The sequence below is a fragment of the Danio rerio genome, chromosome 15 (assembly GCF_052040795.2).
Source record: "Danio rerio strain M-AB ecotype USA chromosome 15, GRCz13ab, whole genome shotgun sequence".
Classification (NCBI taxonomy): domain Eukaryota; kingdom Metazoa; phylum Chordata; class Actinopteri; order Cypriniformes; family Danionidae; genus Danio; species Danio rerio.
Window position 1 is genome coordinate 14,189,685 of NC_141035.1, and position 12,175 is coordinate 14,201,859.

General features: G+C 38.0%; 1 protein-coding gene across 1 annotated transcript in view; it reads left to right on the forward strand.

Annotated features, from left to right (window-relative positions):
* Positions 1–7,428, forward strand: part of prkd2 (protein kinase D2) — a 94,655-nt gene extending 87,227 nt beyond the window's left edge. Inside the window, exons 16-19 of the mRNA XM_087283750.1 lie at positions 1,914–2,012; positions 2,174–2,441; positions 2,721–2,806; positions 5,780–7,428. Of these exons, the coding sequence (XP_087139876.1) occupies positions 1,914–2,012; positions 2,174–2,441; positions 2,721–2,806; positions 5,780–5,998 (672 nt within the window). The 3' untranslated portion in view covers positions 5,999–7,428. The remainder of the gene's footprint in view (positions 1–1,913; positions 2,013–2,173; positions 2,442–2,720; positions 2,807–5,779) is intronic.
* Positions 7,429–12,175: the final 4,747 nt, after the last annotated feature.

The window sequence follows — 12,175 nt, forward strand, 5'->3', positions numbered from 1 at the left end:
TTTCAGTCTCACACTTTTATTTTTTTATTTATGATTGTCTTGAAAACACTATCGTCGAGTTTTTCTTTTATTATTTGAGCAAATAATTCATTCATTCTCTGCACTTTAAGTTTACCCAACTATGACAACTTCTGCTGCTGAGAAACTCAGAAATGTGAAAAGGGTCCATAACGAAAAGGGTCCATACTAAACCTAACTTTCAAGAGTTCACACTTTGCTGATGATTTAAAATAAGCTAGTCTGGTTTGCTTTACCAGGAGAGAGCCTTAAAGGGTCACGAAACACCAAAACACATTTTTTGAGCTGTTGACAGTCGTATATGTGTCTCACACTGCTAAAAACACTATTAGGACACATAAATTTCACTAAAAAGTGTAAATTGGTTGTTTTTGCATTATTTCGAGCAAATTTGTACTTCCGGTTTGAAACGAATTTTGAAGCTGCGTCACGGATATGACATAATAGCGTGTATTCCAGCGTGCAGACTGGGTGTCTATACCAGAGTGTGCCTTATTACGTCTCAGAGAGTGCTGCATTAATGCATAAGTAAGGCTTGGTTCAAACCAATCAGCGCGCTCTATTGTGCAACTTCATTAATATTCATTACTGTCACAGTGTTTAGACGATAGAGACGCCACGTTGTGTTGGCAAAACAAGCGTTTAAGTGTTGCTTTTATAGTTTGCTGCAGTTAAGTTTTGTTTTCATTTTCTCTCTGTGAGAGCTCAGCTGGCGTCACGCTTGGATTACAGTGTATGCGATGCTCGACAACAATAACTTACGTGTCTAAGAAGGATTATTGTTTACCTGAGAGCCTCGTGTAGGATTTTCACCGCATTTTGTGACCAGAATAACACACGGGCTTTCTGACGCTACTTGCCATGTGCATCTAAGTTTCCGGAATATGCTAAGGGTTTTTTTTTTCTCACATTCGCCGTGTGGTATCAAACATTGCATGAAAAATACACGCTTAGAGCAGTTCCTCGAATCAAATATCTCGTTTGTCACGAGGGACATGAATGAAAGACCCAAACTGCAGTTGAAGTCCACCATTTAATAATTTGGCAAATAATTCGACTACAGATGTCCATGTAAACACCATCACTTTCTCCCCTGTGTGTGCGTGTGTGTGCGTGTGTGTGCGTGTGTGTGTGTGTGCGTGTGTGCGTGGACACGCCCACTTTTCTGACTTTTTCCAAAGTAGAGGTGTGAAAACACCCTCAACCGGGGTTTCATGGCCCTTTAAACTCAAGGGATCCTCAAGCCCAGGGTCTCCACCCATTCTCAGGGCGAGAGGAGAGATTGAACTCAGGTAGCTCTCAAAAACTCCCCTGCTGATGTAGCTAAAGGTGAACTGCTTTAAGGAGGAAAAATATTGATATTGGGAGGTAGACTATGGTGCCCATTTGGCTTAGTCGGTTTTACATATGACACATGTCTTTGGACGCTGGAAGGAACCCAGGGGAAACCCACAAGGGAAAAACATGCAAACTCCCAGTGGCGGGTTTAGGAACAAAATGGGCGATTGCTCTAGGTGGCATCTTGCTAGGGGGATCATGAAGAGAACCCCCCAATTCTTCACTATCGATGATCCTTGAAATACCTTGCTGTGGGGCAACAGTGTTACCCATTGCCATACCACCCAATCTAGGTAAAGGGGAGTGGAGAAGGGGAGCAAGGGGTTTTTCTTCTAGAAGAAGATGGTAGTGGAAGGAAAACAGTCATTATTTATAGTGGCTTAGGTATAGTCTGATTGGAGGATCATATATTAACTAATGTATTAGCTAATGCAGGACCGGCTGTGGTCAATCATAAGCACACGATCCTCTTGAAATTAGTTTATAAATCAATTTAACTTATAGAATACTTGGTTTTAAATTACATTATTGCACTGATATTTTCTGTTTCACTGTAGATTTTGGCTGCTCTGAGACATCTTCACTTCAAAAACATTGTGCACTGTGACCTCAAACCTGAGAATGTGCTGTTGGCATCAGCTGATCCTTTCCCACAGGTCAGTTTTAACTGATTAACACTCTGAAATGATGCATAGAAAACAAACTGAAGCATGCTTCATTTCTCTGTTACTTAATGCAAGATTGTACTTCTCTTTTTTTACCCATGGTTGGTTGCTGTGACTTAACACTGCTTCCCACTCTCGTTGAATATTTATAGGTGAAACTTTGTGACTTTGGTTTTGCTCGCATCATTGGAGAAAAGTCTTTCCGTCGTTCTGTCGTTGGCACGCCGGCTTACTTGGCCCCCGAAGTACTCCTGAACCAGGGTTACAATCGCTCTCTGGACATGTGGTCAGTCGGAGTGATAATGTATGTCAGTCTGAGCGGGACGTTCCCCTTTAATGAGGATGAGGACATCAACGATCAGATCCACAATGCAGCTTTCATGTACCCGCCGAACCCCTGGAAACAGATCTCTCCTGACGGTACAAACACTTGACACCAAATTAAAGACAAGTTTTTCATTTGAAGTAGATTAAAATACCCAATCAAATTGAGAACATGCTCAAATGAGAAGTTGAATAGAGAACACTAGTGTGGCAGTTCCTGTAAATTTACTTCATAACAAAAAGAAATTCGATGCGTTAAAAGCAGGCTGAATGTTGAGTCGCTACATCCGCCTTTGATTTTCTGTCCGCTGCTGTAAATCATTTAGCTTCAATCGATGCAGATTCTGTTTGTGTGATCTCTCCGTTTCTCCATAGCTACCGACCTCATCAATAACCTGCTCCAAGTGAAGATGAGAAAGCGCTATAGTGTGGATAAGAGTCTCAGTCATGCCTATCTGCAGGTAATGCCAATATCACATCCACATGCATGCTATTAATGGCTCTTTTCTGTAAACAGAGTGCCACATATGACTTTCTCAGGATATTTTTCTCTGTCTAAAAGAATGATAAAAAGGTGCATTTTATTTCAGAAGGCTGAATTACTCTCAATGGCTATTTTATTAGGTACACTTTGCTTACTGGGCCTATTGCCTTCAAAACTTCCTTAATTCTTCATGGCATAGAATGATCTGAGCTATACACTAACAAAAGTCTTGTCCTCTAATCAAGTTTTGGTAAAAACAAATAATAACTTGACTTCTAGTTGATCTGATTTGGTATGAGAAGTGGCTTATATGAAAGGCAAAGGCCAATAAATTACAATTATTTTACCAAAATAAAATATGATCATGACTTGATTTTTAATTATTTAATTAGGACAATAAGCTCTGACTTTGCTTAGACAAAAGTCTTGTCACTTAACAGAAAAAACGTACAGTATAGAATGTAAAGTCATGGTGCAGTGGAAAAATATTGTGTATGATTCCCATGAGCTTGGATGACTGCATCCATACATCTCTGCAATAACTCAAAGAACTTACAATTGATAAACTAGAAGTCAAGTTATTATTGTAAAGATGTAAGGTTCTTATATTGTTCTTCAGAGATTTTGCTCCATATTGACATTATGGCATCAACAAGTGGCTGCAAATTTTCTGGTTGTACCCCCAGAATAAAAATATAAATGTTTCCACATTTAAAATGCTCTACTAGATTATAATATCTTGACTGTGGAAGACATGTGAGTTTAGTGAACTCACTGTCTTGTTCAAGAATACAGTTTAAGATGATTTTATCTTTGTGTGATGGGTTGTTTACCTACTGGAAGTAGTCATAGTCATAATGGGATCAGCAGGGCTATCAACAATACTCAGGTAGACGGTGGTGTTAAAACAATATTTAATCGGTTTTAAAAGGCTCAGAGAGTGCCAGGACAACACTACACCTTTACACCACCAGCAGCTTGAATTGTTGATACAAGGCATTGAGGACCAATACTTTAATGTTAGTTATTAGTTAGTAAGTGTTGTTCAGATTACATGATTTTATTGTTTGTAATGACAGTTGTTGTATTGGATGGGATTTGGTATAGACAAAATCTTTTTGTTACGGGTAACAAATATGTCAGACTACACGTTGCATTGAAATCATTCATCGCATAACGTCTACTACATGAATTTTGTTATCAAGAAGTCACACAAATTTTAAGTATCTCTGTAATTGTCTAATTTTGTAGTTTACATGGTAATTCCAGTTATCACTCACTAGGCAGCAAAAGTGCCTTAGCTATCATTTACCAACATTTATCTTTTTATTCAGTCATGGTAGTTTCCTGATGACATGTAATACTAGTCTTGTTGCCATGATTCCACGAAGCTATCTTCAATTTCACAGACACAGCTCTCTCTCTTTCAATTTTCCATTTTAAAAGCTGTGTGTGGAAGAGATTATGTTGAAACATGTCAAGGATGACGGGGAGAAAAAACATGCTACACTTTCTGCGATAACGTCATAAAAACTGTAGACATGGCATCGCTTGTCATGAACTGACACACTGACGCAGAAATGATTGAATCTGGCATCCCGACACCCATTTGTCATGTTGCGAATTCACATGACACCCTACATAAAGTAAATTGTGCACAAATCAGTAGGAAAAAAATGTAATCTTAACTGGTTTTAATTCAGACCCCACTACTACATAGAAAAGTAGCATAAAAAGTTTCATTTCATTCATGAAAACAGACTTTCCCAGTCTTGTTGTTCAATATTACTGGGCCTGTGGTGTATCCGGTGTATCATCAGTGTGCCTTTCTTCTTCAACTGATGATAGGTTATTTAAGTTATTGCCTTCTTTCTGTCAACTGAACCAGTCTGGTCATTCTCTTATGACCTCTGGTATCAACAAGAAATTTTCACCCACAAAGAACTGCCACTTGCTGGACATTTTCTCTTTTTCTCACCATTTTCTGTAAGCCCATGAGATGACTGTGTGTGAAAATACTCAGCAGTTATCGAAAAAACTCAAACCAGCATGTCTGGCATGAACTATCCCATTTTCAAGGTAACTAACATCCTTTTTTTTCTCTATTCTGATGCTGGGTTTGACCTACACACGATCATCTTGACCATGTCAGACTTATCTGATTAGATATTTGCTAACAAACAGCTGAATAGGTGTACCTAATAAAATTGCTAGTGAACATAAAAAAAAGATTGTGGCTGTAGTGTTCCGATCTGAGGATATTCATGTTTGAAATTATGAATTTCATTTTCTAAGACCATATCTTGCGTGTTTCTAGGGAAAGCTAATAAAAATATATTGCCCTGCTGTAATCTCCTCTGCGTGCTTATTGTTTGACATGCTGAACTGCACATTGTGAGCAGGGTGTGAGACGTAATTCTTATCATTCATTTGTTTTGATTCATGACATTACATGCCTTCCCATCAACATCATGTTGAACCCAATATGCATTTATACACACATTCTAGAAGTAAAAAGTAAAATCTTTGGACAACATACGCCAGTAAATATAGGTAGATACTATTACATCGTAATACATAATTTTAAACACTGTCACAGTTTTTATTAAGAATTGAAAGTGAAGGATGGCAAAATGGATAATCTAGATAAAGATTAGGCTTATATATTCATAGGAAATTGGTTCGTAATTACATTAGAAGCTCCTCGTATTAAATATGGAAAATGACAAATGTGGAAAAACAACTCCTGAAATGAAAAAAAAAAAATCAGGTATGGATTTGCAGGACAATAGAGTTTTATGTTTCAAGACCAAATTACATTACAACCATATAAGCTCCTGAAGTGAATCGCTTTTAGACACCGCAAACAGAATGAATCATCATTAGCCGTGGCGTCCTTTTGTCTTTATCCTCTTATTCTCTCTCTCTCTCTTTCCATCTGCTGTTTCAGGATTACCAGACCTGGCTGGACCTGCGAGAGCTGGAGTCAAAGCTAGGGGAACGTTATATAACTCACGAGAGTGATGACAGCCGCTGGCAGCAGTATGCCCGGGACCACACGCTGCCGTACCCCCCTCACCTGGTTCCCCCGCCACCTGCATCCGACGACGAGGATGGCAATGAGGATGCCGACATGCAGGGCCTGACAGAGCGGGTTAGCATCCTATGAGGAAGAAAGAAATCAGAGGAATGAAGAGTTACCTGCCAGAACTTAAGCAATTTCTAAGTGTAGGAAGTGTATTCATGAGGCCCTCTGTGAAAACAAAACAAAACAAAACAAGACATAGTTTGGGTTGTGTCTTTGGTGGCTGACTGCAGGCCCTCTGAACTCTGACTTTCTTCAACTAGAGGACTGTGTTTCTGAGACGCACATATTAAAGTGGAACTCCTTTGGATCCCAACAAAGACCTTCACATTGGTGATGGCTGATTGTAAGTGAATAACAAAATGAAATTGTACAAAATGCACAAGTTTTAAAGAAAGCCCTAATTTAATTAGGTTGGATTTGGGTTCACCAATTTTAACAATTTCTTAAGGTGCTTTCACATTTACCAGTGTTTATCATTTATTTTTTTATTTTATTTTTTTTTGGAGAGGATGATATCCAGTCATTTCAGAAGGAATCTATGCTAGGGGAAAGATTTATCTTGCAATTTAAGGGGCCTTCTACACAAGAATGTCAAAACAGCCAAAAAACGGGAAAATTTTTTATATGGTTTGCCTGTTTGTTTACAGGACAAGGTGATTTTTCAGCAATGAAAATGTGTAAAATGGAAAAAGTGGAGGTTTTTGAAAAGACAGTCATGTCATGTCCGTGTAAACACCTGAAAACAAAAAGTCATTGAAACCTTCATTACATGCCGACGTAGTACTATAGTTGTTTAGGTAAGCCCGTAGCCAGGGGGTTCGGGTTGTTCGAAAGACCCAGCCCTCACTGACAAAGGTCCAGAATTTGCCCCATACATGACTTCATTTGTCCTATTTTGACTGCTGTGCAATCATACATTGTAAACATACAATCTAATATAAGTGAAGTCATCTTTCACTACTGTATTGTTTTTACCAGGAACTTTTATTTTAAATCTTGAACCTTATTCTTGAAACAAAAAAAGACCAATGCTATGGTGTCAAGCACCAAAAGCGACCATTTGGCTATTGTTGTGAACCATGAATTTTCAAATGTACTTTTTTGGTAATGATGACCATCTGACAATCTATTTCAGATAAAATATTACTTAAAATGTCACTAAAATGCAGTATTTAAATCTTATAATTAAATAGTAGTCTAAATGAGGACTATAACCACAAAAAGGTCCACATTTTGGGAAAAAAACACTGCTTTCAGCAGGCTGGCTACGGGTATGTTAGGTGAGTGTAGATTAAGGCCCAATCCTGATTCTATTTTTGTACCCCTACCCCTTCCCCTTGGCCCTTACAACCGAGGGTGAAGGGAAAGGGCTTTAAAATGTACCCCTAAGAATTGGGACAGCATTACAGCACCTGCACACGTCATCATATGTCATCGCGATCTTTTGTTTCATATGAGATTAGTGTTTTTTATTGGTATTTATCTTCAGGAAATCACTGAAGGCATATATTATGTTATCATAAAGATCTAATGTGGCAAAAAAAAATATCATAACTGTACTGTGCATTTGCACAGAGGCCATATTCATGTAAAGATACCAAAAACAACATTATTATTAAAGCAGACACAGTAAAAAGCCCATTCCCAGCAACTAGATATTACTGACAGGGTATTCGAGTGTCATCGAGTGACAAAATGTTGTGGAACTGCAGTACAAGAGTTATTATTATGGATTATAGATCGGAAAAAATTACGAATTTTTAATTTTTTTAAGCATGACGGTAAAGCATGAACGCGGTTATGAATATATTAAAACATGTGCTTGTTTTTTGTAAAAAATCATAATACTGACAGAAATACTAATTTGTGGATCTCCTTACTTTCGGTTGCAGTGATTTTGCCGTTGTGGCTGGTGGATTCAGAGAAATTTTCTTATACCTTGGTTTTGAGTGTGGTCCTATAAAAAAATTCGAAGAGATATTCACCCCTTGTCCTTAGCTTTACGCCTTCAAGCTAAAAAGAAATCGGGACACCCCTATCCCTTGATGTGAACGTGCAAAAAAGGGGTAGGTGTAAAGGGAAGGGCTAAGGGGTAGAATTGTGATTGGGCTAAAAAGCAAGCGCAAAAATTGAGAGACAACCATGTGGCAGACTATGTGGTAGTGTTGTTACTAAAATGTTTTCTAATGCTTGATCAGCAAAGTGTGTATTTACGTCACAGTATGACGTAAATACACACTTATAAGTTGAGACACACACTGCAAATTATACATAGAGATGAGCACCAAGCTGCTATCAACACGTCGTCTTCTCTACAGGTACTGCAGGTACAGCACCAAATACTAGCCTGGCATATGTAAGTGTTTTTGGCCATTTTTGTGAATTTGTGTAAAAGCAGATCATTTTGAAAATGACTTGCAGGTGGAAAACTTTTCCATTATTGGCTAGGTCACTGTCATGTAAATGCAGCCTTAGCTTGTTATATAACCCTTATTTTACCAGGTAATTTAATTAAGAACCAGTTCTCATTTACAATCACAAACTGGCCAAGGGGCAACATAAAAAGCAAATGCGGAGCAATAAAGACACAATACAATAATTTCACAGATGCAGATAATAACTTATAAAACCAAGGAAAAACTAAAAATAAGCACAGTGATCTTGTTACTGGATAAAATTTTTATTAGAATCACTGTTCACCAACAAAACGGTACTCAGTTTGAAAGTGACTACAGTGTGACCTGTGCTGTACTATTGACAATGACAATGTTTTACCCATAAATATTTTATGTGACCTTAACATTGCGGAAAAAAATACCACATTTTTAAAAGCTGGGATATTTTTAACTTGGCATAGCATTTTAAAAGTGACAATGTAGAGGTTGTTTTTATGGTCTAAAGTTATACATCTACTATAATATTGTTAGTACTGTTTTAATCTTTTGAGCAGATATGGCAGATATTCTCTGTGAGATGCATTAGAATACAGTTAAAATGCTATTTAATTGATGTTTTCAAGGCAAAGCATATCTCTGCATTCCTGCATTCCTGTTTGATATTTGTATGAATAAGATATGATATTCAGTAATGCCACACAAGCGTTGTTTTCCTGAGTATTAGTGACTGAGAGATGTATACATTAATATTTGGGTGACAAGTGTACATTCTAAACACAGTGTTGTGTTAATTCTGTTTCGCTGATGAATGTAGTTTCTTTGCATAACTTTAGTATAGCTTAGAGCAAATCAAGTGCGCCAATGATTCAATAATCCATTCATAAAGGCAGTCACATATTTAAAAACAAATAAAAATTAATCAGCCATTTTGAACGAATCGATTGATTTCAACTCGGCCTCTTTCTAATTATGTAATGCTATATACATTTCTGGAGAGAGCAAAATAGCTCTCAGGAGCTGCAATTTATTATTATTTTATTTATTATTATTATTTTATTTTATTTATTATTGCAGATTTAGTTTTTTTTTTTTTTGCAAATCCACCAGAGGCAGATGTGTGCGCTCTTTGTGATCTCAAGTTTCTCTTGCGAGTGCCATTTGTCCCTGCTGTTCTTGCGTAAATCCACCAAAGGCCACTTTCAACTTATTGACTAACCAACTGACAGATGACCCCACCCTCCCTGTTCTGTAAACCCAATCAATAGTGTTTTAAAAAGCACCAATTGACCTGCCCACCCACTTTCCTAAACCCAACCAAAGATCCAGAAAAAGAAAAGCCCCCTGATTTTTACCACATTTTCAGATTTTACCACATTCTCACCTTATTATTTACTTGTTTATTTTATTTTTAGCTTTTGTTTTTGTCTTATCTGCTTTCTGGAACCATTCTTTACCAGACTCGAACTCCAGTGTTGAGTCAACTCTGCTCTGCATCTCAAGTCTGCCGACGTACATATCGAACTATGGGAAAAACCAATGCAATCTCACGCCAATTCGTAATTTTTTGATTTAGTGGCTAATTCGTATGAATTAGCACAATCTAATTCCTATAATTTACTACGTATTTGCTCATCACCCAATGACGGTTGGGGTTAGAGGTAGGGTTGGGTGCCACGCCTCCTTTTTAAAATCGTACATTTTCATAGGACTTATTTTGTTTAGCCACAAAACGAACAAAACGTAAAATACTTGCGTTTCCTCGTGAGATCTGGCTGAACAAACTGGTAACAGCGGAAAACTCATCCATATGGAGGTAATCAATGAGCTGGTAAGCACACAAAGGAACAGCATTTTACCTGTAGCGTTTGTTTTAAAGATAAAACGGAGCCATACGTAGCTTTGGTTACATAATTTGCTCTCTCCAGAAATGTACATAGGGCTATGTTTTCAGAATGAGCCTTTGTTGATTAAATTAGTGATTTAACAATACTCGTGATTTAGTGTCACATATTTTTAAATCCAAAATGACCTAAACCAGCTGAGATACCATTATAAAAGCACACTCAACAACAACAAAAAAATATTAAAAGCCTCCAAAAAATATCAAGGTCAATTTTTCCCATGCTTTTAGTGCAAACTGCTAATGAGATATTGCAACATTTACTGAATATCTTCTGCATTTTTTTGTTTCGAAACCAGTAGTTTCGACAGTAATCTGTGAGATCTGTTTGATGTGAGGTTGAAAAACTTCCCCTATTAGATTCGGCTACAGTTGCTTCTGCAGTTCATGTGAATTCAGCCTATTGACTAGCAGAGAAATCTGTTTGTGTGAAAGTGAATGTTAAGTGAGCTTTGATTTATCCATTGCCTTGCTTTGGACATTTTTTTGCCCACAAATTCATTATTAATTGACAATTATGACTCATCCCAAATTTGTTATATGCAAAAGACTGATATCAAGCTGGGAGTCTCCATCACCTTTAGTTTCAGATCAACTTTTTATATATTACTGAGAATACTTTTTAACAGCTTTTAACAATACAACTGGAAAGAAACTCTCACATATTGGTGTTTTCCTGTATCTTGTCATTTGTTTTCCCTGAAGGTGCAACTGACTTCGCTTCTGAGAAAGGATGATTTTCTTGTTTAGAGGACTGATAAATGGTCTCCTAGTCCTTTTCGTCCCATACTGTCTAAAAGGACAAAATGAGTGCACAAAGACTACCTAGACTGTTCTCTGATCAGCTGTTGTTAGTTCAACTGATCTCTGCTAGTACTAGTCGCACTGGATGTGTAATTTTACTCCTGACCCTAGAACTGAGCATTAGGCTGCATGTCACTGAGAATTAGGTTTGCTTGAAACTTATTGCTATGAAGGACTATTTTGTACACATGTAACCTTAGAAATTATGTAGTTTTGGATGGGACTCTCAGAGCATTTCCATCAGTATAATAAACATGGTGATGAATAACTGTTTACTAATTCTGATTCTTTCAAGTTTCTGACTAGTTTACAAAAATACAGGATCTAGCAAAGATAAGGAATGATTGGTAAAAATACAAATGCATGGTGATTTTCTTCCATGGTTTATTCGGTTCAATTCACCTTGATTTATAGGGCTTTTACATTGTAGACTGTGTCAAAGCAGCTTAACATATATTTTTTAGTAAATTGTAGTTAAAACATGTCAGTCCAGTTTTCAGAGTTGAAATTTAGGTTTAAAGTAGGTTTAACTTTTACTGCTGAAAGTCCAAACACTGAAGAGCAAATCCATTGATGCGTAGCTCCACAAGTCCCAAACCAAGCACGCCAGTGGTGACAGTGGTGAGGAACAAACTTAACCAATTGACGAAAGTGAAGGAAAAAACCTGAGAGAAACCAGGCTCAATTGGGCAAGACCATTTCTACTTTGGCCAAACTTGTGCTCAGCTGCAATCTAGGCACCGGGGGCTGAAGAACACTGGATGTCCATCGTGGTGAAGCTGCAGGTGTGGGTAGATCACCGGCGGGTGTTCAGGCTGGCCCACGGGATCAGTGAGGAGACTTGTCTGTCACTGGGGTCTTTCAGGAATCAGTCTCATGCTCTCCACTCTTCCATGACCACCACAGCATCTGCTCAGGATACGGCCTGGTCCTGGGTTATGGAGACCCCTAGAAGTCCTCTACGGTTGGCATTATCTCTTCCCAGGACTTGGATCACTGCACAATATCTAGAGCAGAGATGCTCAAACTAAGGCCCGCGGGCCAAAGTTGTCCCATGATAATCTTTGATTTGACCACCATCCAGGGCCGGAGTGGGACTCCTTTTCAGCCCTGGAGTTTCAAGCCTCAGACTGGCCCACCTCAGTTCACGACTGACTA